At 47.1% G+C, this 23,240-nt stretch overlaps 2 protein-coding genes across 2 annotated transcripts in view; both read right to left on the reverse strand.

Moving 5' to 3' along the window:
* Window positions 1–1,388: 1,388 nt before the first annotated feature.
* Window positions 1,389–10,280, reverse strand: LOC119566272 (olfactory receptor 4Q2-like). The gene is given in 4 exon segments (XM_037898706.2): window positions 1,389–1,442; window positions 7,011–7,063; window positions 8,522–8,553; window positions 8,555–10,280. Coding segments are annotated over 4 exon segments (1,008 nt in total). The 5' UTR covers window positions 9,424–10,280.
* A 6,648-nt stretch (window positions 10,281–16,928) lies between these two features.
* The window catches only part of LOC102930464 (olfactory receptor 5I1), a 51,662-nt gene continuing 45,350 nt past the window's right edge, over window positions 16,929–23,240 (reverse strand). The window contains 3 exon segments of the mRNA XM_043548449.1: window positions 16,929–17,005; window positions 17,008–17,048; window positions 17,050–17,377. Of these exon segments, the coding sequence (XP_043404384.1) occupies window positions 16,929–17,005; window positions 17,008–17,048; window positions 17,050–17,377 (446 nt within the window).

Below are 23,240 nucleotides of genomic sequence, written 5' to 3' on the forward strand. Positions count from 1 at the left end.
TCTGACCCACAGTCAGACCCACAGTCTCTCTGCCGGTCCAATACTGTGATCTACTACATATCTCATTTTACCGCAGTGCATCGCTTTCCGTTTAATATGAACATTCGCACAGTTTGTTGAAAAAGTCTATGATTTTAAAAAATAGTTCTCATGGGTATCAGTACAGACATGATTAAAATAATGGAATTTCAATTAGTGTTTGATTTTTAAATATATATAAATATATATGTTAGTCTTTATGAGTGCACTCAGTCAAAAAGACACAGGTTTTATGTTTGAAAAGAGGTTAAAATAATTCAGTTATTTGACACCTTCATATATTCTGAAAGAAATGAGCAACCAATAGCATGCAATGATATAAATATAGATAATGTCATATTTTGTGTCATTTCTACAAATTGTGGCATATCTAGCTAAGAGATTAGCAACCCAATTCACTCTCATTATATGCAGCCCAGATATGTCAAGGTCTCCAGTTCAGGAACGTACTAAAGTACAATCCCAACTTTAAAGCCTGTGTCTCCATTCAGTTTATGATTTTTAGCATCTAGCAAAGTGATGAATTTAAGCTCGCAGGCTCATTTTAGAATCACAGAATCATCGAAGATTAGGATTGGAAGAGACCGCGGGAGGTCATCTAGTCCAACCCCCTGCTCAAAGCAGGACCAACACCAACTAAATCATCCCAGCCAGGGCTTTGTCAAGCCTGACCTTAAAAATATCTGAAGAAGGAGATTCCGCCACCTCCCTAGGGAACCCATTCCAGTGCTTCACCACGCTCCTGGTGAACTAGCTGCTATCAAATCCCCCCTCACTCTTCTCTTCTGCAGACTAAATAAGCCCAGTTCCCTCAGCCTGTCCTTGTAAATCATGTGCCCCAGCCCCCTAATCATTTTCATTGCCCTCCACTGGACTCTCTCCAATTTGTCGACATCCTTTCTGTAGTGGGAGGCCCAAAATTGGTTGCAATACTCCAGATGTGGCCTCACCAGTGCTCAATAAAGGGGAATAATCTAATAATGTAGAAGTGGAGATATGTCTGCATCTGTTGTCCTGGCAGGGTCTGGTGCCACTTTGAGTTGGTGGGTCCTGGTCTGTCAAGAACTAGCTTCTGAGAGATTGGAGGGGTGTTTGAAGGCCAGAAGAGGGGGTTCAGTAAAGATTGCTTTCAGAATGGGGTCCCCATTGAGTATGGGTTGTAGTTGTTTGATATCCCATATGGGTTCCAGTGTGGGGTGATAGATGACAACTAGAGGTGTGCAGTCAGAGGGGGTTTTATTTCTGTATTGAAGCAGGGTCCTTCAACTATGTGAGTGAAATCGGACAATCACTACACTCTTAAACGAAAATGATAAAAGACCAAAACACCACCTGTGAGTGAACACTTTTCACAAAGTGATCACTCTATACGTGACCTCGTAGTCCTCATCCTCAAAGGAAACCTGCACAACATTTTCAAAAGATGAGCCTGGGAGCTTAAATTCGTAAGTTTTCTAGACACTAAAAATCAGGGACTGAATAGAGACACTGGATTTATGGCTCATTACTACAATCTGTAATCCACTAACAACCCCACCCCCCGCTTCTTTCCTCCCTCCTCGCTTCTTGTCCTCCCTATGACAGGAGGGGTGTTAATGGGCCACTTCACCTTGAATGGTCCCTTGAAATATGTGTTAACTAGTTATGCTAAACAATCTGTTCCACTTTGTATTTAGCTGTGACACTCTGACTTATCTTCCCAGACCTGAAGAAGAGCTTTGTGTAAGCTCCAAAGCTGGTCTTTCTTGCCAACAGATGTTGGTCCAAGAAAAGATATGACTTCACCTTGTCTCTCTAATGTCCTGGGCCCAACATGGGTACAACAACACTGCCTACAACAATGGTTAATTTAGTAAGGCTTTTGAGACAGCCCCATGTGACATTCTCATAAGCAAATAGTGAAATGCAGTCTCGGTTAAATTACTGTAAAGTGATCATAAGAACGGCCATACTGGGTCAGACCACTGGTCCATCTAACCCAGTATCCTATCTTCCCACAGTATCAGAGGGGTAGCCATGTTAGTCTGAATCCACAAAAAACAATGAGGAGTCCGGTGGCACCTTAAAGACTAACAGATTTATTTGGGCATAAGCTTTTGTGGGTAAAAAAGCCCATTCCTTCAGATGCATGAATCCTATCCTATCTTCCCACAGTGGCCAGTGTCAGATGTTTCAGAGGAAATGAACAGAATGGGGCAATCAACAAGTGGGTGAACAACTGATTGAAAAACCATACTCCAAGAGTAGTTAGCTATGGTTCATTGTCAAACTAGGAAGATATATCTAATGGATATAATGAAGGGGTAAGTCCTGGGTCTGATACTATTCAATATTTTCGTTAATGATTTGGATAATGAATTCAGTAAAGACAAATGCAAAGTACTTCATTAAGGAAGAAAAAATCAAATATACAACTACAAAATGGGGAATAACTGCTGAATAGGTGGTAGTACTGCTGAAAAGTACCTAAGGGTTAGAGCAGGTCACAAATTGAGTATGTTGACAATGTGATGCAATTGTGAAAAAGGTTAATTCCATTCTGGGGTGCATTATCAGAAGTGTTGTATGTAAGACACGGGAGGCAACTGTTATGCTCTTCTTGGCACCAGCCAGGCTTGGCTGGGGTACTGTGTCAAATTCTGGGATCCACATTTTAGGAAAGATGTGGATAAATTGAAGAGTCCAGAGGAGAGCAACAAACAATTGATCAAAAAAAAATTTGCCCAACTTTAGACCTCACCAAAGCCAAAATAAACAATTCTACATCAAAACATCTGGGAAGTTGGGTGGACACAGAAAAGGACAGACGGAAGAGAAGAGAAGAAAGAAAATGACACAAAAAAGACAATAGATTAGAAGTGGTTTTGTTTTTTAAAAATGGCGTAATTTAAAAAGTTGTACCCGTATTGTTTAGTTCTCCAACTATTTTTAATGCTACATTTTCAAATGAAACTTTTCGTTTTAGATACTGAATAGTTCTGATTTCTTATTTCCATTCATCACACATGAGTAAGTAAAGAGAAAGTCCCACCTTTAAATTTCATTTACTGTCCCTTTGCTCTTGTGTTATGAGACAGGGAGAACAGAATCATAGAATCATAGAATATCAGGGTTGGAAGGGACCTCAGGAGGTCATCTAGTCCAACCCCCTGCTCAAAGCAGGACCGATCCCCGACTAAATCATCCCCGACTAAATCATTGTCAAGCCTGACCTTAAAAACTTCTAGGGAAGGAGATTCCACCACTTCCCTAGGTAACGCATTCCAGTGTTTCACCACCCTCCTAGTGGAAAAGTTTTTCCTAATATCCAACCTAAACCTCCCCCACTGCAACTTGAGACCATTACTCCTTGTTCTGTCATCTGCTACCACTGAGAACAGTCTAGAGCCATCCCCTTTGGAACCCCCTTTCAGGTAGTTGAAAGCAGCTATCAAATCCCCCCTCATTCTTCTTTTCTGAAGACTAAACATCCCTAGTTCCGTCAGCCTCTCCTCATAAGTCATGTGTTCCAATCCCCTAATCATTTTTGATGCCCTCCGCTGGACTCTTTCCAATTTTTCCACATCCTTCTTGTAGTGTGGGGCCCAAAACTGGACACAGTACTCCAGATGAGGCCTCACCAATGTCGACTAGAGGGGAACGATCACGTCCCTCGATCTGCTGGCAATGCCCCTACGTATACATCCCAAAATGCCATTGGCCTTCTTGGCAACAAGGGCACACATATGTTGACTCATATCCAACTTCTCGTCCACTGTAACCCCTAGGTCCTTTTCTGCAGAACTGCTGCCGAGCCATTCGGTCCCTCATCTGTAGCGGTGCATGGGATTCTTCCGTCCTAAGTGCAGGACTGCACTTGTCCTTGTTGAACCTCATCAGATTTCTTTTGGCCCAATCCTCTAATTTGTCTAGGGCCCTCTGTATCCTATCCCTACCCTCCAGCGTATCTACCTCTCCTCCCAGTTTAGTGTCATCTGCAAACTTGCTGAGGGCGCAATCCACACCATCCTCCAGATCATTTATGAAGATATTGAACAAAACTGGCCCCAGGACCGACCCTTGTGGCACTCCACTTGATACCGGCTGCCAACTAGACATGGAGCCATTGATCACTACCCGTTGAGCCCGACAATCTAGCCAGCTTTCTATCCACCTTATACTCCATTCATCCAGCCCATACTTCTTTAACTTGCTGGCAAGAATACTGTGGGAGACTGTGTCAAAAGCTTTCCTAAAGTCAAGGAACAACACGTCCACTGCTTTCCCTTCATCCACAGAGCCAGTTATCTCGTCATAGAAGGCAATTAGATTAGTCAGGCATTGCTTGCCCTTGGTGAATCCATGCTGACTGTTCCTGATCACTTTCCTCTCCTCTAAGTGCTTCAGAATTGATTCCTTCAGGACCTGCTCCATGATTTTTCCAGGGACTGAGGTGAGGTTGACTGGCCTGTAGTTCCCAGGATCCTCCTTCTTCCCTTTTTTAAAGATGGGCACTACATTAGCCTTTTTCCAGTCATCTGGGACCTCCCCCGATCGCCATGAGTTTTCAAAGATAATGGCCAATGGCTCTGCAATCCCATCCTCCAACTCCTTTTGCACTCTCGGAGGCAACGCATCTGGCCCCATGGACTTGTGCTCGTCCAGCTTTTCTAAATAGTCCCGAACCACTTCTTTCTCCACAGAGGGCTGGTCACCTCCTCCCCATGCTGTGCTGCCCAGTGCAGTAGTCTGGGAGCTGACTTTGTTTGTGAAGACAGAGGCAAAAAAAGCATTGAGTACATTAGCTTTTTCCATATCCTCTGTCACGAGGTTGCCTCCCTCATTCAGTAAGGGGCCCACACTTTCCTTGACTTTCTTCTTGTTGCTAACATACCTGTCAATCTTCTCTATGCCATTTATTACTTTATATTCTTTTATCACATCCCATTTATTCATCTCTTTTCTAAGGTAAACAGTCCCTATCTGTTCAATCTCCCTTTATATGAAAGTTATCCGTGGCCTATATCTATGACGAGCTAAAAGACTAACTCCAGTAATAAACCTCTTCCGTGGCCTAGCTACCAGAGGGAGAGGTAGTTACCTAAACTCTACCAGAGTTGAATCCATATTTCCCCTATGCTGAGAAGTTTGTCCCAAGCATCTGAAGTCTCCCCAAATTCAAGCCTCAGATTTAAGCTCCATACTTATAACCAACCTATCTTGGGCAACAGTGGGGTTTGAAGCAGACACCTTCAGTACTAGAAATAAGAACCTGTGGTATCTGAACTAAGCCCCGCTAGCTACCACTGTGAGTTATGAGAACATTATGTAACCCACACACTTCCTGGGTGTGGTGTTCTGTCCCATCTAAGTGGCCACTTAGAGAGAGACTCCTCCGGCTAGGAGGAAACTGAGCTTTGGGGGGAGGGATAGGTCAGTGGTTTGAGCATTGGCCTGCTAAACCCAGGGTTGTGAGTTCACTCCTTGAGGGGGCCATTTAGGGATCTGAGACAAAAATGGGAGATTGGTCCTGCTTTGAGCAGGGGTTTGGACTAGGTGACCTCCTGAGGTCCCTTCGAGCCCTGATGTTCTATGATTCTATGACATTAATGAGTCTGCTGTACAGCCTGAGCTAAGATCCATATGGCATTTAGCTCATGCGGTAGAGGCTCATGCACTAAGCGCCAGAGGACCCACATTCAATCCCGCCCACTGACAACCTGGTCTGTCAGTGTTACAAATTGGGGCCCGAACAGACAGGGACTTGAGGATTGCTCAGAGCTCACCTCTGAATTCTTTTGAGGAATATTACAGTTAGTTATAAAATAATGTAGTGTTATTGGATATTATTGAATTTGTGCACAGTATTAATATTATTAAGATAATGAATCTTTAGTCATGTGACTAATATGAGAAGGATGAAGGGAGAACAAAAAGATATGATTCTTTGTGAATTTGAAGATGCTGTTCCTGTGATACACATAGGAAGGAAATGTGTGTTGCAGAAGCTAGGGCAGAAATGGGATGTGACTGCTATTCATTTTGACATGTTGTCATAAATATAAAGGGAAGGGTAAACCCCTTTAAAATCCCTCCTGGCCAGAGGAAAAATCCTCTCACCTGTACAGGGTTAAGAAGCTAAAGGTAACCTCGCTGGCACCTGACCAAAATGACCAATGAGGAGACAAGATATTTTTCAAAAGCTGGGAGGAGGGAGAAAAACAAAGGGTCTGTGTCTGTGTGAAGCTGTTGCCGGAGACAGAACAGGAATGGAGTCTTAGAACTTAGTAAGTAATCTAGCTAGATATGAGTTAGATTATGATTTCTTTAAATGGCTGAGAAAATAGCTGTGCTAAATAGAATGAATATTCCTCTCTGTATGTCTTTTTTGTAACTTAAGGTTTTGCCTAGAGGGATTCTCTATGTTTTGAATCTAATTACCCTGTAAGGTATTCACCATCCTGATTTTACAGAGGTGATTCTTTTTTTACTTCTATTAAAAGTCTTCTTGTAAGGAAACTGAATACTTTTTCATTGTTCCAAGATCCAAGGGTTTGGGTCTGTGGTCACCTATGCAAATTGGTGAGGATTTTTACCAAACCTTCCCCAGGAAGTGGGGTGCAAGCGTTGGGAGGATTTTGGGGGGAAAGATGTTTCCAAGCAATGTTTTTTCAGAACCCAGATAAAGTTTGGTGGTGGCAGTGGAAGTCCAAGGGTAAAATAGTTTGTACCTTGAGGAAGTTTTAACCTAAGCTGGTAAAAGTAAGCTTAGGAGGTTTTCATGCAGGTCCCCACATCTTTACCCTAGAGTTCAGAGTGAGGACGGAACCTTGACACATGTTGACGTTTATATCCACTGGCTCTGTGCCCAGAGTACCTCAGTGCAGGGATCAGGGATATTCTGTGTATCCTGACAGAGGGTTCAAGACTGAGACATGGGCTGTGGTTACACCTGTGGGTGAAAGGCAGACTAGGTGGTAAACAGATGCTACACCAGTTATAGACTGAGGTCCAGTAGAAGCCTTTACTCCTGCTGTGAGTCTCCCTCCTGATATGCAACATCTTTTCTTAGAGAAGGTGCTGAAACCTACCAGTGAAACTGTGACTGATGTGAAATTTAAACTGAAATGTTTTTTGGGTAATTCACCCAGCCCCAATGGAGAAGTAGATTCTCCTACTTGGAGAGCAAAAGGCAAAGAGATGATGGAAAACAGCGAGATTTCTGACAAAGTCAAAAGAAGGAAGATTATTGCAAGTTTATTACCCCCAGCATTGAAGGTAGCCTTAGGAGCTGGTAGCAAGGCACCCACTGTAGAATGCTTTGATATTTTAGAGAAGGCATATAGAAGTATCATAAACGCATCTGAGCTTAAGGTTCAATTTTCTGAGACACACCAACACCCTAGAGAACCACCTTCTGCATACCTGCCTAGACTGCATGCGTTAGCCCAAGAAATTCTGGACGCTGGTGGGGTAAAAGGTACTGAATTGGACTTTTATATACAAGATCAATTTTTCCATGGTTGTTGGCATGAATCCTTATTAAATACACTCTTAATAAAAGGGATTAATTGTCGTTTTATTAATTGTATTATCGGCTGATAATAGCCAACCTTAATTGATTTGTCTCATTAGAATTGGTATGGCAACCCCCGCATCTTTTCATGTTCTCTTTATATATATATATATATATATATATATCTTCCTACTGGATTTTCCACTCCGTGCATCTGATGACATGGGTTTTAGCCCACGAAAGCTTATGCCCAAATAAATTTGTTAGTCTCTAAGGTGCCACAAGTACTCATTGTTATTACACCACACTTCTTTTTGAGGTAAGATCCACTGAAAGGGAGCACTCTGATAAACAAAAGAGAAAACTTCTACAAGAACTAGAAGAAAAAGGAATGCCATTGAGTAGGAGCAGTTTGCAGTTGCTAAAGGCATCTGAAAATACTTCCAGTGCCCATGAAGAAGTCACTGCAATAGACTGGAAGGAGAAATGTCTGCAGGCTGAACAGCAGTTGGTAGAACTGCAGTTGACCCAGCCAAGTTCTGAAATGTTCATTTCAGATACACGATTTACTCCTCAAAGACGCAAAGAATTTAATAAAGAACCAATACCGAGATTTAACAGAAGAAATCCTGTATGTTTTAACTGTGGGCAAATAGGACATTTTCAAAATGAATTTCAGAATTATCCTAACCCCAACTTAATACATCAGCAACTGACTTATGTAACCCACAGACCTCTTGGGTGTGGTGTTCTGTCTCATCTAGTGGCACCGAGACCACTTAGAGAAAGTCGGCTCTACAGCCTTAACTAAGCACCATATGGCTTTTAGCTCTCGCAGTAGAAGCTCATGCACAGGTCCCAGATTCAATTCCGCCTGCTGACAACTGGGGTCTGTCAGTGTTACAATTAGAAGCATCTTTTCTATTCTGCAGTAAGAAAATCTCACCAAATGCTCCTAGATTTAGTTCTCTGTGGATAACTTGTGGCGGCTCCATAAGCTGCGCATGGAATCCTTCACTCAGGGTGTAGATCAGAGGGTTCACCACTGGGGTGAGGATTGTGTAAATGACAGAGATGTTCTTGTCAGCTGAGAAATTGGAAAAGAGCCGTAGATAGATGAATATGCAGGGCCCGAAGAACAAGGTGACAACTGTGATATGAGACGCACAGGTGGACAAAGCCTTCCACGTCCCATCTCTGAGGCAAAGCCCGACTGTGACTAGGATGACTGTGTAGGAGGCAAGCAGCACCAGGAAGCAAGCCAGGGAGATCCGGCCACTGTTGGAGACCATGAGCAACTCAATGACATAGATATTGGTGTAGGCGAGTCTGATGACAGGGGGCACATCACAGAAGTAGTTGTCAATCTTATTGGGACCCCAGAATGGGAGGTGGATGGTAATAATGGTCTGCACAATGGAATGGACAAAGCCCCCCACCCAACAAGTGGCCACCAGCATGCAGCATGTGAGCCTGCTCATGACGGACATGTAGTGCACTGGCTTGCAGATGGTGACGTAGCGGTCATAAGCCGTCACCGTCAGCAGGAACATTTCTTTTGCTGCCATGAAGTGCAGGAGGAAGAGCTGGGCCATGCAGCCATTGAAGGAAATGGTCTTCCCCTGGGAAAGCAGGTCAGCCAACATCCTAGGGGAAGTGACAGAGGCATAGCAGAGATCAATGAAGGACAGGTTGCAGAGGAGGAAGTACATGGGTGAGGTCGGACAGGAATCGGTCTTTATGGTGACAATGATGAGGAGGAGATTGCCCAGAACAATTGCCACATAGGACAGTAAGAACAGGACAAAAAATACAAGCTGCATCTGTCTAGAGTGGGAAAGTCCAAGGAGAACAAATTCCGTCACCACCATGTGATTCCTCTGCTCCATGGTTTCAGTTCATGCCTTTATAGAAAAGCTGTGGGGGGAGGAGAAGGACGTTACAGCCACACTCATGACTGGTGAATAATGAAGTCCATGGTACAACATCAAGACTCATACTTATAAATAAACAAGCAAAGACATTTATATAGTTGTGTGAATAACAGAAATTTTTGTTTCATTGCAATTCCAAAAAACTGGGGCGACAAACTTGTTTTGAGTTGAACCGAAAACATTTTTTTTCAAAATTTTCAATGTCAAAATAAAAAAATAAAAATAAAAACATGTCAAAGAAACATTTTGTTTACCCTGAAACAAAATATTTGTTTTGATTTCAAGCATTTTTAATGGTTCTAATTTAAAAAAAAATAAATAAAAGTACAGGACATTTTGAAATGAAATGTCATTTCAAGCCAAAAACATGTATGTTGATTTTTGCAGAATTATTTTGTGTGAGATTTTTTTCCTGAACAACACAGTACAGCAAATCTGACATGAATTTGTGAAGCACTAACTGTGTTGCTGAATCTGTATATTTTACCCTGAAAATCTTCAACTGAAAAATTTCACCCCACTCTACATTCTGGGTATGGTAGAGAGATCAATTGTGCCAGAAAATTGCACGATAAACAATGAGACGCCACGATGAATTGTGTTTTATCTGCACTCTGCCCACTAATCCATCCCTACTGAGCTGATCCTAATGTTCTAAACCTCTGAACACTTTTCATATAGACATTTGTTTTGTGTGTGTGTGTTTGTTTGTTTGTTTGTTTGTTTGTTTGTTTGTTTGTTCGGAATCACCAGTTACAAAATGTTTCTTGCCGTTCCCTAAAATAATAGCAATGCCTAGCTCTTGCATAGCATGTTTCATCACTAAATCTCAAAGCATTTTACAAAGGAGAAACTGAAGTGCAGAGAGGTGTAGTGACTTGACCAAAGCTTACAGGTCTCCCCTGAGTCCCAAGCCAATCTACTACATAGTAGTCCAGTGGGAAATTCCCTCTACCTTCTTCCCATCATCTCTTAATTACACTTTTCTGAATTTCAGAGCTAGTAACATTTAGACCAAAACTAAAGACAGCTCTAAGATCCAGTTAGAAATGTGTATCTTTTAGCCCTGTGATGAAGCTGGGAATTTATCCTTTCCAGTGATAAAAGCTTTTGCATCCCAGCTCACAAGCTATATCACAAGGAATCTCTGGGAAAAGTTGTCTGTCCTTTGTTACGCAGGAGTTTCAGGCTATGTCAGGGTTTCCTCGCCACTCTGAACTCTGGGGTACAGATGTGGGGACCCGCATGAAAGACCCCCTAACCTTAGAAGTTCCAGCTTAAGTTAAAACCTTCCCCAAGGCACAAATCCTTTTCTTGTCCTTGGACGGTATTGCTGCCACCACCAAGTGATTTAGACAAGATTTAGGAAAAGGACCACTTGGAGTCCCTGTTTCCCCAAAATATCCCTCCAAGCTCCTTCACCCCCTTTCCTGGGGAGGCTTGAGAATAATATGCTAACCAATAGGTTAACCAAGTGAGCACAGACCAAACCCTTGGGCTTTTAGGACACTAAAAACCAATCAGGTTCTTAAAAGAAGAACTTTATTATAAAGAAAAAAGTAAAAGAAGCACCTCTGTAAAATCAGGATGGAAGGTAATTTTACAGGGTAATAAAAAGATTTAAAACACAGAGGATTTCCCTCTAGGCTTAACTTTAAAGTTACAAAACAGGAATAACCCTCCCTCTTAGCACAGGGAAAATTCACAAGCTAAAACAAAAGATAATGTAATGCTTTTTCTTGCTATTACTTACAAATTTTGTAATTTTAGATGTATTATTTTAGTAGAAGCTGGGTTACCTGCTTGGTCTTTCTCTTTGTCTCGAGAGGACAAAGAGAGCTCAAACAAAACCTCCCCCCACCGATAAGAAAGATTGGTCCTTTTGGTCAGGTGCCTACCAGGTTATTTGAGCTTCTTAACCCTTTACAAGTAAAGGAGTGATTTTATGCTACCCTTAGCTGTATGTTTATGACACGCTCCTCCAAGTCACAGATGGTGCTGGACAGCCTGTTCCACACTGGCTGTGATTTCTTCCTGGAGCTTTAGGGGAAAACAGGGAGCACATTAAATTTATGCAGCCCTACATGGGTGATGAAGGCTGACCGTTTCTTGGCAGATTTATTTAGCTGTACTTGCCAGTACCCCTTGGTTAAGTCTGAGGTAGAGATGAACTGAGCACATTTTAGTTTTTTTAATAGCTTATTTGTGCGTGGCACTGGATAGTTGTCTGGGTGAGTTACAGCATTTAGCTTACAGTAGTTTACACAAAAGCGTATTTTCCCATTTGGTTTGGGAACTAGAACCACTGAAGATGCCCAGGCACTTTTAGAGGGTTGGATTACCCCCATTTGTAGCATGTTTTGGATTTTTTGTTTTATAGCAGTTTTGACTTGAGGAGCCACCTGGTAAGTTTGGTTTTAATTCAGCAAGCAGTACCTGTGCTAATGGAGTGGTATGCCTGTTTGGTCCGTCCTGGGGTGACTGAGAACATTGGGGCGAAGCTAGTGCACAGCTTCCTGATTTGCTGTTGCTGCACACGTGCGAGGGTTATTGAGAGGTTTACCTTTTTTCGCCAGCGTGGAAGGAAAAAATCATGGAGCAGGTCCTCAAGGAATCAATTCTGAAGCACTTAGAGGAGAGGAAAGTGATCAGGAACAGTCAGCATGGATTCACCAAGGGAAGGTCATGCCTGACTAATCTAATCGCCTTCTATGATGAGATTACTGGTTCTGTGGATGAAGGGAAAGCAGTGGATGTATTGTTTCTTGACTTTAGCAAAGCTTTTGACACAGTCTCCCACAGTATTCTTGTCAGCAAGTTAAAGAAGTATGGGCTGGATGAATGCACTATAAGGTGGTATAGATTGTCGGGCTAAATGGGGAGGAAAGGTAGGTACGCTGGAGGGTAGGGATAGGATACAGAGGGCCCTATACAAATTAGAGGATTGGGCCAAAAGAAATCTGATGAGGTTCAACAAGGGCAAGTGCAGAGTCCTGCACTTAGGACGGAAGAATCCCATGCACCGCTACAGACTAGGGACCGAATGGCTCAGCAGCAGTTCTGCAGAAAAGGACCTAGGGGTTACAGTGGACGAGAAGCTGGATATGAGTCAACAGTGTGCCCTTGTTGCCAAGAAGGCCAATGGCATTTTGGGATGTATACGTAGGGGCATTGCCAGCAGATCGAGGGACGTGATCGTTCCCTCTATTCAACACTCATCGGGAGTACTGTGTCCAGTTTTGGGCCCCCACACTACAAGAAGGATGTGGAAAAATTGGAAAGAGTCCAGCGGAGGGCAACAAAAATGATTAGGGGACTGGAACACATGACTTATGAGGAGAGACTGAGGGAACTAGGATTGTTTAGTCCGCAGAAGAGAAGAATGAGGGAGGAGGATTTGATAGCGGCTTTCAACTACCTGAAAGGGGGTTCCAAAGGGGATCGATCTAGACTGTTCTCAGTGGTAGCAGATGACAGAACAAGGAGTCAGATTTCAGAGTAACAGCCATGTTAGTCTGTATTCGCAAAGAGAAAAGAAGTACTTGTGGCACCTTAGAGACTACCCAATTTATTTGAGCATAAGCTTTCGTGAGCTACAGCTCACTTCATCGGAAGCTTATGCTCAAATAAATTGGTTAGAACAAGGAGTAATGGTCTCAAGTTGCAGTGGGGGAGGTTTAGGTTGGATATTAGGAAAAACTTTTTCACTAGGAGGGTGGTGAAATAATGGAATGCGTTACCTAGGGAGGTGGTGGAATCTCCTTCCTTAGAAGTTTTTAAGGTCAGGCTTGACAAAGCCCTGGCTGGGATGATTTAGTTGCGGATTGGTCCTGCTTTGAGCAGGGGGTTGGACTAGATGACCTCCTGAGCTCCCTTCCAACCCTGATACTCTATGATTCTATGACTTCCCCAAACGGTCTGTAGTAGTAGACACCTTACATTTAAAACATCGCCCAGCTGACTGGTCACTGGAGTGAGGTGGGTTGCTGGAGACTGGTGCTGTGGGACGATAATCATAAATATAAAGGGAAGCACTGTATACAGTGCTATAAAATCCCTCCTGGCCAGAGGTAACATCCGATTACCTGTAAAGGGTTAAGAAGCTCAGTTAACCTGGCTGGCACCTGAACCAAAGGACCAATAAGGGAACAAGATACTTTCAAATCTTGGGGGTAGGGGAAGGCTTTTCTTTGTGCTCTTTGTTTACGTGTTTGCTCTCTCTTGGGACTGAGAGAGGCCAGACAGAAATCCATCTTCTCCAACCCATCCTAATCCAAGTCTCCAATATTGCAACCACTATAGGTAAGCCAGGCAAGGCGGTTTAGTTTATCTTTTGTTTTATGTGAATTTTCCCTGTGTTAAGAGGGCGATTTATTCCTGTTTTCTGTAACGTTAAGGTTTTGCCCAGAGGGGGATCCTCTCTGTTTTGAATCTGAATACCCTGTAAAGTATTTTCCATCCCGATTTTACAGAGGTGATTCTTTTACCTTTTCTTTAGTTAAAATTCTTCTTTTAAGAACCTGATTGATTTTTCGTTGTTCTTAAGATCCAAAGGTTTGGGTCTGTGTTCACCTGTACAAATTGGTGACCTAATCTGTTTAAGACGTCTTTTAGGATTAGGATGAAGAAAATGGTTGTGGTTGCAACCATGATGGTGTAGCTCACTCCTTCCCCTCTCTTGTCTTTCAGCCAGCCAGTGTTCCCCTTTTCTTTGCCTCTGCCCAAAGTCTCTTTCTGAGGACTTCAAAGGGGATTATGGGCAGAATAGACCATTCTCTCATTGTTTTGTCCATCAATGACACCTAATTTTCATCACACCAATTTTGGTTCATTGATTTATGGTCCTACACTTCTTTTTTTTACAGGCATGATCTTAAAATAGTCCTTGAATTATATCAAGCAGGCCTTTTCATTTAGACTAATTCAGTCTTTAATATGTCTACACTGCATTTGGGAGCAAGTGTCCCAGCCCAGGTCAACAGATTTGTGTGAGCAGGGCTTGCATGAGCATGCTAAAATTAGCTGGGTAGACATGGCTTTGACACTGTTGTTCGGGCTGGAACTTGGGCTCTCAAGTGTATCCATTGCCCAGGCTTAAAAGTCAGCTCACCAAGACATACCCTTTCTGTCTCCGTTTTGCATCTTTCCCCATCAACATTTGTTGTTATGGGTCAGGGACCGGGAACCTTTGGCACGTGGCCCATCAGGAAAATCTGCTGGCAGGCCGGGATGGTTTGTTTTCTTGCAGCGTCTGCAGGTTCAGCTGATCGCAGATTCCACTGGCCACGGTTCGCTGTTCCAGGGTTGCGGTCCCGTAATGAGGGTTGCGGGAAGTGGAGGCCAGCACATCCCTCAGCCTGTGCCGCTTCCTGCGGCCCACATTGGCGTGGAACAGCAAACCGTGGCCATTGATAGCTGTGATCGGCTGAACCTGCAGACGCTGCAAGAAAACAAACCATCCTGGCCTGCCAGCAGATTTTCCTGATGGGCCACGTGCCAAAGGTTGTCGGTCCCTGTTACAGGTTATTGTGACTTTTTATGAACTTTTACTCACTTTTTACAGTTGAGTTTTCAGTTAGGGTAAATTTGTAGACTCAATTATCACAACAGTACTCATATCTATGGAAGCCAGGCCATTTTCACATTGATGCCTAAATATGGATTTAGGTGCCTCACTTTAAGAAACCAAGAGTTCAAAGTGTCTGTCTTGTGTTATATGTTCCAGGGCAATACAACGAATCAAGACAGAGGCCATTTTGCATCTTTATTTTTTTTAAACTTTATTATTATTTATTAAGAATGGAATAAAATAAATACCTAGCTCATATATAACACTTTTTATCCATAGAGCTCAAAATGCTTTACAAAGGAGGCAAATAGTATTATCCCTATTTTACAGATGGGGAAACCAAGGCACAGAGAGCCAAAGTGACTTGCCCAAGGTCATCCAACAAGCCAGCGGCAGATCTGAGAGGCACTAGGAAACTCAAAAATACCAGTCAATACTTCTGTCTCTAATGACCACAGTGACATCTAGACTTTCTGCCAACTTCTTCATTAGGGCACAGAAACATGTATTTCATCAACCACTTCCCTTTACAGGATCAATATGCAGAAAGAATTTCTCTCTGTAATTTCTATGAGTTTTCAATTTTTCTGAGGACAGAGGACTGTTGCCTACATGCAGTGAAAGGTTTGCATAAGCCAGATGAACACCATTTCCTTCCCAACATCCTTCTTTATTAATTTATTCAAATCCACCACAAATGGTATGTTGCCACACATTTATTTATTGCCATAACTTGTTTCATTTCCTTCTTTCAATCCTCTGGGGAACAGCCATAATATTTTATAATAGAGCTACATGCAAATAAACACTCATCTTTCTTATGTTCTCTCCCACTTTCTAGAGGAATGAAAAAGCTCTGGAAAGAGGTGCAGGCAGTTAAAATGGATCTCAGCACCTGCCCTGATGCTGAGATAATGTCATTGGCTTTGCCTGTGGTGCTGTTTGCGTACATAGAATGTTGGTTCCATCCACTGAACATTTAAAAATGTGAAAAAAAGATCTGTGACCTAGAGCTGAAGACAATTGTATCCCATTGCAAGACCCAACATCTGTCTAGGCTCACTAACCTTGAGCTGGATTAGAAAATCCTGCTTTCCAAGGTATGTCCTGCTTTGAAATCCCCTCCTCCCTGGATTGGAACTGGTGATGTAAAGGGGAAAGGCACCATGTGTCAGCCTCAAAACCTTGAGCCATTTCCTTTCCCCAAAACTGTCTTCCTTAAAATCCTTACTCTTGATCCCCCGCCCCCATTGCTCAGCAATTAACTCATTGCTTTAATTCTGCAGAGCAGACTACAAAACACCAGAGGGAGCAGAGAGACTTCTTTGACTTGATAGCACTGTAAAGGGTGTACTGACCTACAGGGCAGTTTAAGTGACTTGTTCAGTTTGTGGCCGAGAAGAAGAATGAACCTAGCTCTGTTGAGTCCCTGTCCAGTAAACCATCTGCTCTCCATGAGTCAGGGAGAGATGGATTAAATGATTCCTTTCCACCCCAAAAGAATCTGTGATTCTGTGACCCTAAATCTTTAAATAAATACACATCAGGCCAAATTCAGTACCCAAAAACAAAACACCTGCATGTCCCATTATCCCTTACATCAGTTATGTCTATTGCTATAGGACATTATATCTCATTCGCTTAGCTAGTCCCCTTAGAATCATAGAATATCAGAGTTGGAAGGGACCTCAGGAGGTCATCTAGTCCAACCCCCTGCTCAAAGCAGGACCAATCCCCAATTTTTGCCCCAGATCCCTAAATGGCTCCCCCCAAGGATTAAACTCACAACCCTGGGTTTAGCAGGCAAATGCTCAAACCACTGACCTATCCCTCCCCCCTTCTTGTGCTGCACTTCCTCACTTATTATTCTTTACCAGGTTAACCAAGAAATTCACTGAGCAAGGACTCTGGTGTTTATGGCTGTTCTCAGAGCATTTTTCACATCCTTGTTCCTCCGACTGTAGATCGGGGGTTCAGCATGGGGATCATTATGGTGTAGAACACAGAAGTATTTGTCTGAATTGGGTGAATACCAGGAGCTGGGGCGGGAGTAGATGAACTGCAAAGTCCCCTCATAGATGATGACAGACGTCAGGTGGGAGGCACAGGTGGAGAAGGTTTTGCGTCTGGCTGCCGCGGAGCGGATCCTCAGGACAGAGATGACAATGAAAATGTAGGAGATGAGGATAAAAATGACAGAGATGACTTCCACGGAACTGTCATAGGTGTAGAGCAGGAGCTCATTGAGGGTGGTGTCGGAGCACAAGAGCTTGAGAAGGAGAGAGAGGTCAGAGAAGAAGTGATTGATGATGTTCGGGCCACAGTAAAACTTAAACATATCTGTGGCTGTGATCAACATTCCTTCCCTGACTCCAGAAGCTGCTGCTGTTAGCAAGGAGATGAGGAATGTTGATCAGGGCACCTGGGTTTAAGAAGGAGCTCACTTCAGTTTGTGGCGTGTGTGAGGAGCTGGAAGCAAGAGGTGCTAGGAGCTGAGAGTGAGAATGAGGACTGTTGGAGGACTGAGGAGTACAAGCATTATCAGATACCAGGAGGAAGGTCCTATGGTGAGAATAAAGAAGGTGTTGGGAAGAGGCCATGGGGAAGTAGCCCAGGGAGCAAGTGATCAACATTCCTTCCCTGACTCCAGAAGCTGCTGCTGTTAGCAAGGATATATATATATATATATATATATATATATACACCACACGTGACAAAGTTCCTCCTCTACCTTGGTGGGTCTTGTGCTTATTGACGGATTTGCTCACCTCAGAGATTCACGACAGCCCTCAGTTTGGCCATTTTCATGAACCCACAATCCAGGTCAACTCCTCCTGTGTCTGACCAGGAGTTGGGAGGAATTCGGGCCCACCCTCTACTCTGTGTTCCAGCCCAGGGCCCTGTGAATTGCAGCTGTCTAGAGTGCCTCCTGGAACAGCTGTGCGACAGCCATAACTCCCTGGGCTACTTCCCCATGGCCTCTTCCCAACACCTTCTTTATTCTCACCATAGGACCTTCGTCCTGGTGTCTGATAATGCTTGTACTCCTCAGTCCTCCAACAGTGCGCGTTCTCAGCTCCTAGCACCTCTTGCTCCCAGCTCCTCACACATGCCACAAACTGAAGTGAGCTCCTTCTTAAACCCAGGTGCTCTGATTAGCCTGCCTTAATTGATTCTAGCAGCTTCTTGATTGGCTGCAGGTGTTCTAATCAGCCTGTCTGTCTTAATTGTTTCCAGAAGGTTCCTAATTGTTCTGGAACCTTCCCTGTTGGAGGACGGGACCGTTTCCTAGCTCGCTCCTTAACTATCTGCTTTCTATTCTTTCCTAAAGCCCCCTGGCCTGGATTTTTCTTACTTTTGGACCCTGCCTTAGTTTACCCCCGAACGGGCCGGATGCTTTTTGTGTTTTTCTTTTGTTTTGGTTTGATTTTCTGCCGCTTTTTGCTTTTGTCTGAGTGCTGACAGGCTGCCATCTTACAGCCGGCACCACTCGCCCCCCTCGCCTGCTTTCGGGCGCAGCTATTTGTTTTTGCTGAGACCCCCGGAGGAGGGGGGGAAGATTGCTGATTTTGCTATCCAGAGGGGAGAGTGGAAGCCCCCAGACCCAGCCGCTTTGCTGGCAGCTCGGACTATCTCTACAACATTCTTCGCATGCCGGAAGCCTTGGAACACAGCCAACATGGCCGGAGAAGAAGGATTTCAGAAGACAGGAGAAATAATTTACGAAGCTATCAATCACCGTGAAGGGGGCCGTACGATTGACTAATTTTTCGAATTCTACTCTCGTGGGGGGGAGTTTGACTGTGTTTTAATCGCGTTTGTGGCGGCACAGGGGGTGTGGCAACAAGCTGCCCCCTGATCCATCGGTGCCCCCCTCACCCCCCCCCCCCACTACTACAACTGTCACGGCCCCCGCTGCTTCGTCCCTGCTGGCAATCTGCCATCTGCCTTCGGATCCGGCTGTTTGCTTTGGACTTTGCCTTTCGGACCGGACATAACAGCTGACCAAACGAGACTCTTTGGACAAACGTGCGTGGGTTTATACCGCCCCCCCCCCTTTCGGACTGCTTATTTTACAGCCTGCCCCTATTATTGAATTCCCCCCCCCCCTCCTTGTCCACCCCATTTGGTATTTTTCCTCCTTTCCCCCGCCTGTAGCCTAGTAGGGAGGAGTGGTTAACTCACCTCCCCCTCTCCCCCCCTTCTCCTTCCGGTTGTCTCCCCGTCTCTCCCTGCTCACGATGGCAGGGAATGGGAGGGGCGAGGCCCCTTTGGCAAATTTAGTTGTTTTTCCCCCACCCCCCCCCGCCCAACCCCCAACCTCCCCCCCCCCACCACAATTGTCAAAATACTTGCCACCGCCCCCGCTGGGGCACCGGCAGCAGGAAGTACCGGAGTGCTTACTGCTGCTGCTACGCCCCCTGCCCCCTCAGGTTCTAAGCACCCCCTGCCAGCTGGCCGCAAAAACCAGGGCGGGCCGAAAGGAAAGGGCCCCGCTAAAACATCTGGGCCCTCCATGGCAGGGGCTGCCCCCACAGCCGTAGCCTCGTCATCGACCGCGACGCCCCTCCCCGCGGTTCCCTCCACCAGCTCTGCGAGTGCCCCTCCCCCGGGCCCCAGGACGTATGCCCGGGCGGTGGCAGGTTCCCCCTTGCCTGCCGCCTCGTCATCTCGCCCACCCACTGCCTCCGCTACCATCACCAGCAGCCGGGGCCCTTTTTCCACCTTGACCAGGAGGCACGGTGTCCGTTGCCTCCTGGTGCCCACCTCACCCCACGTGGAGACATACGTGCAGGCGTTGGCGAAGGTGGAAGGCCCCACGGCTATTGTGGCGGCCTCCAAGATGTATGGGAAGGTCGTTTTTTTCTTAGCTACGGAGGCTGCCGCCCAAGAGGCGGTGGAGAGGGGCCTGGTGGTGGTGGGGGTGTTCGTCTCCCTAGAGCCGCTAGAAGACCTGGGCGTTCGCCTCGTCCTCACCTCCGTTCCTCCCTTTTTACCCAATGCTGCCCTGTTACCCGCTCTCTCCGCCCTGGGGAAACTTACATCTGTCATCAGCCCTCTCCCTTTGGGCTGCAAGGACCCCACCCTCCGTCACGTCCTTTCTTTCCGCCGGCAAGTGCAGCTTCTACCGCCGGCGGGGGTGCGTGACGGGGAGGCGCTCGAGGGGTCCTTCCTAGTCCCCTACCAGGGAGCCCGCTATCGGGTCTTTTACTCCACCGGAGAGGCCCGGTGCTACCTCTGCCGCTCGGCCGGGCATGTCCGCAGAGACTGCCCTTTGGCCCAGAGGGGAGGGGCACCCGAGACCCCCGAGACCCGGCAGGATATCGGCCCCGTTGTTGCCGACACCCCTGGCTGCCCGGCACCTGAAATCAACCCTCCTCCTACTCAATCCATCGCTGCTCCCGCCCGGGCCCCGGAGACTTCTTCCCTACTATGCCCAGGCGAGCAAGGGAGTCCCACCCTTGCTATTGCCACTTCAGCAGAGCCTATGGAGGAGGGTGTGACAAAGATATTATCGGGCATAGGAGAGGGCCCACCCCAAGGAGAACCCCCTCCCCCTCCTCATGCTGCCTCACCGCTACCCCCCCGAACCCCTGAACCATCGCCTCCGCCCCCCGACACGACCCCTGCTAACCAGCCCCCTGACGACGCTATGGAGGGCTGGAACCTAGTCCAGGGGAAACGGAGCAAGCGGAAGGCTCGAGCTCCGCTGCATCCATCCAACGCGGAAGCCCCCCGGAAGACCAGGAAGGGAGGCACTGACATCGAGCCCTCCGCTGCGACCGCGAGTGAGATCCATCCGCTGGTGTCGGGAGGGGAAGACAGACTGGCTTTGGAGGGCAGGACCCCCCCTCCACGGGAGACCCTCCCCTCCGAGGCCCCTGAGGATGCCCCTTCTGCCCGGATACCATCTGAACCCCCCGTGAATCCCGAGGCGACTGCTGAAGCGGGCCCTAGAGGAGAGGCCCCCGGGGTAGCAGGCATTGGCCTCTCCTCCATGTACGCGGAGATTGAGGCCCTAGATTTGACCCCGGTCACCCAGGGAGAGGATGATCTACTCCCAGCTGGCCTCGGGATGGGCAATTTCACCCCAGCCCCTTTTTCCCCAGGCTCCCTCCCCCTGCTTGCCTTCCCGGGCGAGCATCATGCAGAAGATGGTCTACCACCTGATGCCACGGCCGCCAAGACCACCACGGAGTCAATGCCTAGCATTACTGGGAGCCCCCTCCCTTACCCCTTAACCCTCGTTTCTGCTCAGGAGGCACCTTCCTTTAGCTGCTTGCCTCCTGAATTTCAGAGCCTTACCTCTGCCCCTGCCCCCTCCCCTGCCCCCACCCAGTTTACCCCCTCCTGCAATGCTCCTGCCGCCCCTGGGGTTGCAGATTTCCCCCAGGGAGCAGTTTCTGCACTTTTTAGTTGCGACCCATTAGGAGCTGGAATTTTTCCCCCGCCATCCCCTTCCACCCCAAGGCATGAAATGGATTTAACAACCCCAGCCTGTCAGACGCCCCGTCGGTGGTCCGCACCTTGCCTACCCGCCTTAGTGGACCTCGCGGCTGTATTAAGAATCCCACCGGGGAGTACCCCGGGAACCGTAACCCCATCCCCCCATGAGCTGCGGCATGCACTACGGAAGTTCTTAGAACACACCCGTGGTGCCCGCAATAAAGTACAGCTAGCTCTTCAGCTCTGGGGGGACTTTGAACAAGTTTTTCAGGCCACAAGGGCCCTTATAAAGGAGGGCAGAGGGCACGGCAGGCGCGGTGCTACGGCCTACGAGCGGGCCCGCAGCTTCCAAAGCGATCTACTCATCTATGAGATGGGTCACGGGTTGCTGCGCAACCCGCCGAGGGCCACGAACACTCCCGCCACTGAGAAACCCCCACCCCCCCAGCCCTCCGCATGATGCCCTTTATTATTGCAACCTTGAATACCAGGGGCTGTAGGATGGCTCTCCGCAGGTCCCAGGTGCTCTCTTACCTTCGGGAAGGGGGGTACTCTGTAGTTTTCCTGCAGGAGACCCATACGGACCCGACCTTTGAGGACAGGTGGCGGCTGGAGTGGGGGGACGGGGTCTACTTTAGCCACTTCGCGACTTGGCAAGCTGGAGTGGCGACCCTGTTCTCCCCCACCCTACAGCCCGAGGTGCTAGGGGTCACTGAGGTCGTGCCGGGCCACCTGCTGCACCTTCGAGTCCGTATGGAGGGGCTCGTGGTCAACCTTGTTAATATCTATGCCCCGCAAATGAGCCCAAAGCGGCCACAATTTTACCAGCGGGTGTCCGACTTTCTCGGCACCCTAGATTCGCACGAGTGCCTGGTCCTGGGAGGGGACTTCAACACCACCCTCGAGGAACAGGACCGCTCAGGGGCCGAGCCGAGCCCAACTGCTGCGAACATCCTCCGGGGAATAGTTGAGTATCGCTCCCTAGTGGATGTCTGGCGTGACCATCACCCAGATGACACCTCCACGTTTACTTTTGTCCGGGTGGAGGCCCATCGGTCACACCACTCTCGGTTGGACCGTATTTATTTATCCCGTTTCCACCTTTCACAGGCTCACTCCTCCACCATTCGGCCGGCCCCTTTTTCCGACCATCATTTAGTTACTATAACAGTCTCCCTCCGGGCAGAGAGACCGGGGCCGGCCTATTGGCACTTTAATAATAGCCTGTTGGAGGACGAGAACTTTGTGACGTCCTTCCGGGAGGTTTGGCTGGCCTGGCGAGAGCAGTGGCGTGCCTTTCCCTCGGTGCGGCGCTGGTGGGATTTAGGGAAGGTACGCGCCAAGCTCTTCTGCCGCGACTACACTCGGGGCACCAGCCGGCGGAGAAATGCGGCGATAGAGCAGTTGGAACGGGAGGTCTTGGAGCTGGAGAGGCGCCTGGCCGCTGACCCCAAGGATCCGTCCCTCTGCGGAGCGTGCCGGGAGAAGCGGGAGGAGCTTCGGGCCCTCGAGGACTACCGGGCCCGAGGTGCCTTCGTCCGGTCCCGCATCCGCCTCCTTCGGGAGATGGACCGCGGCTCCCGCTTCTTCTATGCCCTGGAGAAAACGAGGGGGGCCAAGAAACACGTCACCTGCCTTCTAGCGGAAGACGGCACCCCCCTCACAGATCCGGAGGAGATGTGTGGGAGGGCCCGCGACTTCTACACAAGCCTTTTCTCCCCGGATCCGACCGATCCTGACGCTTGCGAGGTGCTCT

The sequence above is a fragment of the Chelonia mydas genome, chromosome 6, assembly GCF_015237465.2.
Source record: "Chelonia mydas isolate rCheMyd1 chromosome 6, rCheMyd1.pri.v2, whole genome shotgun sequence".
NCBI classification, from domain to species: Eukaryota; Metazoa; Chordata; order Testudines; family Cheloniidae; genus Chelonia; species Chelonia mydas.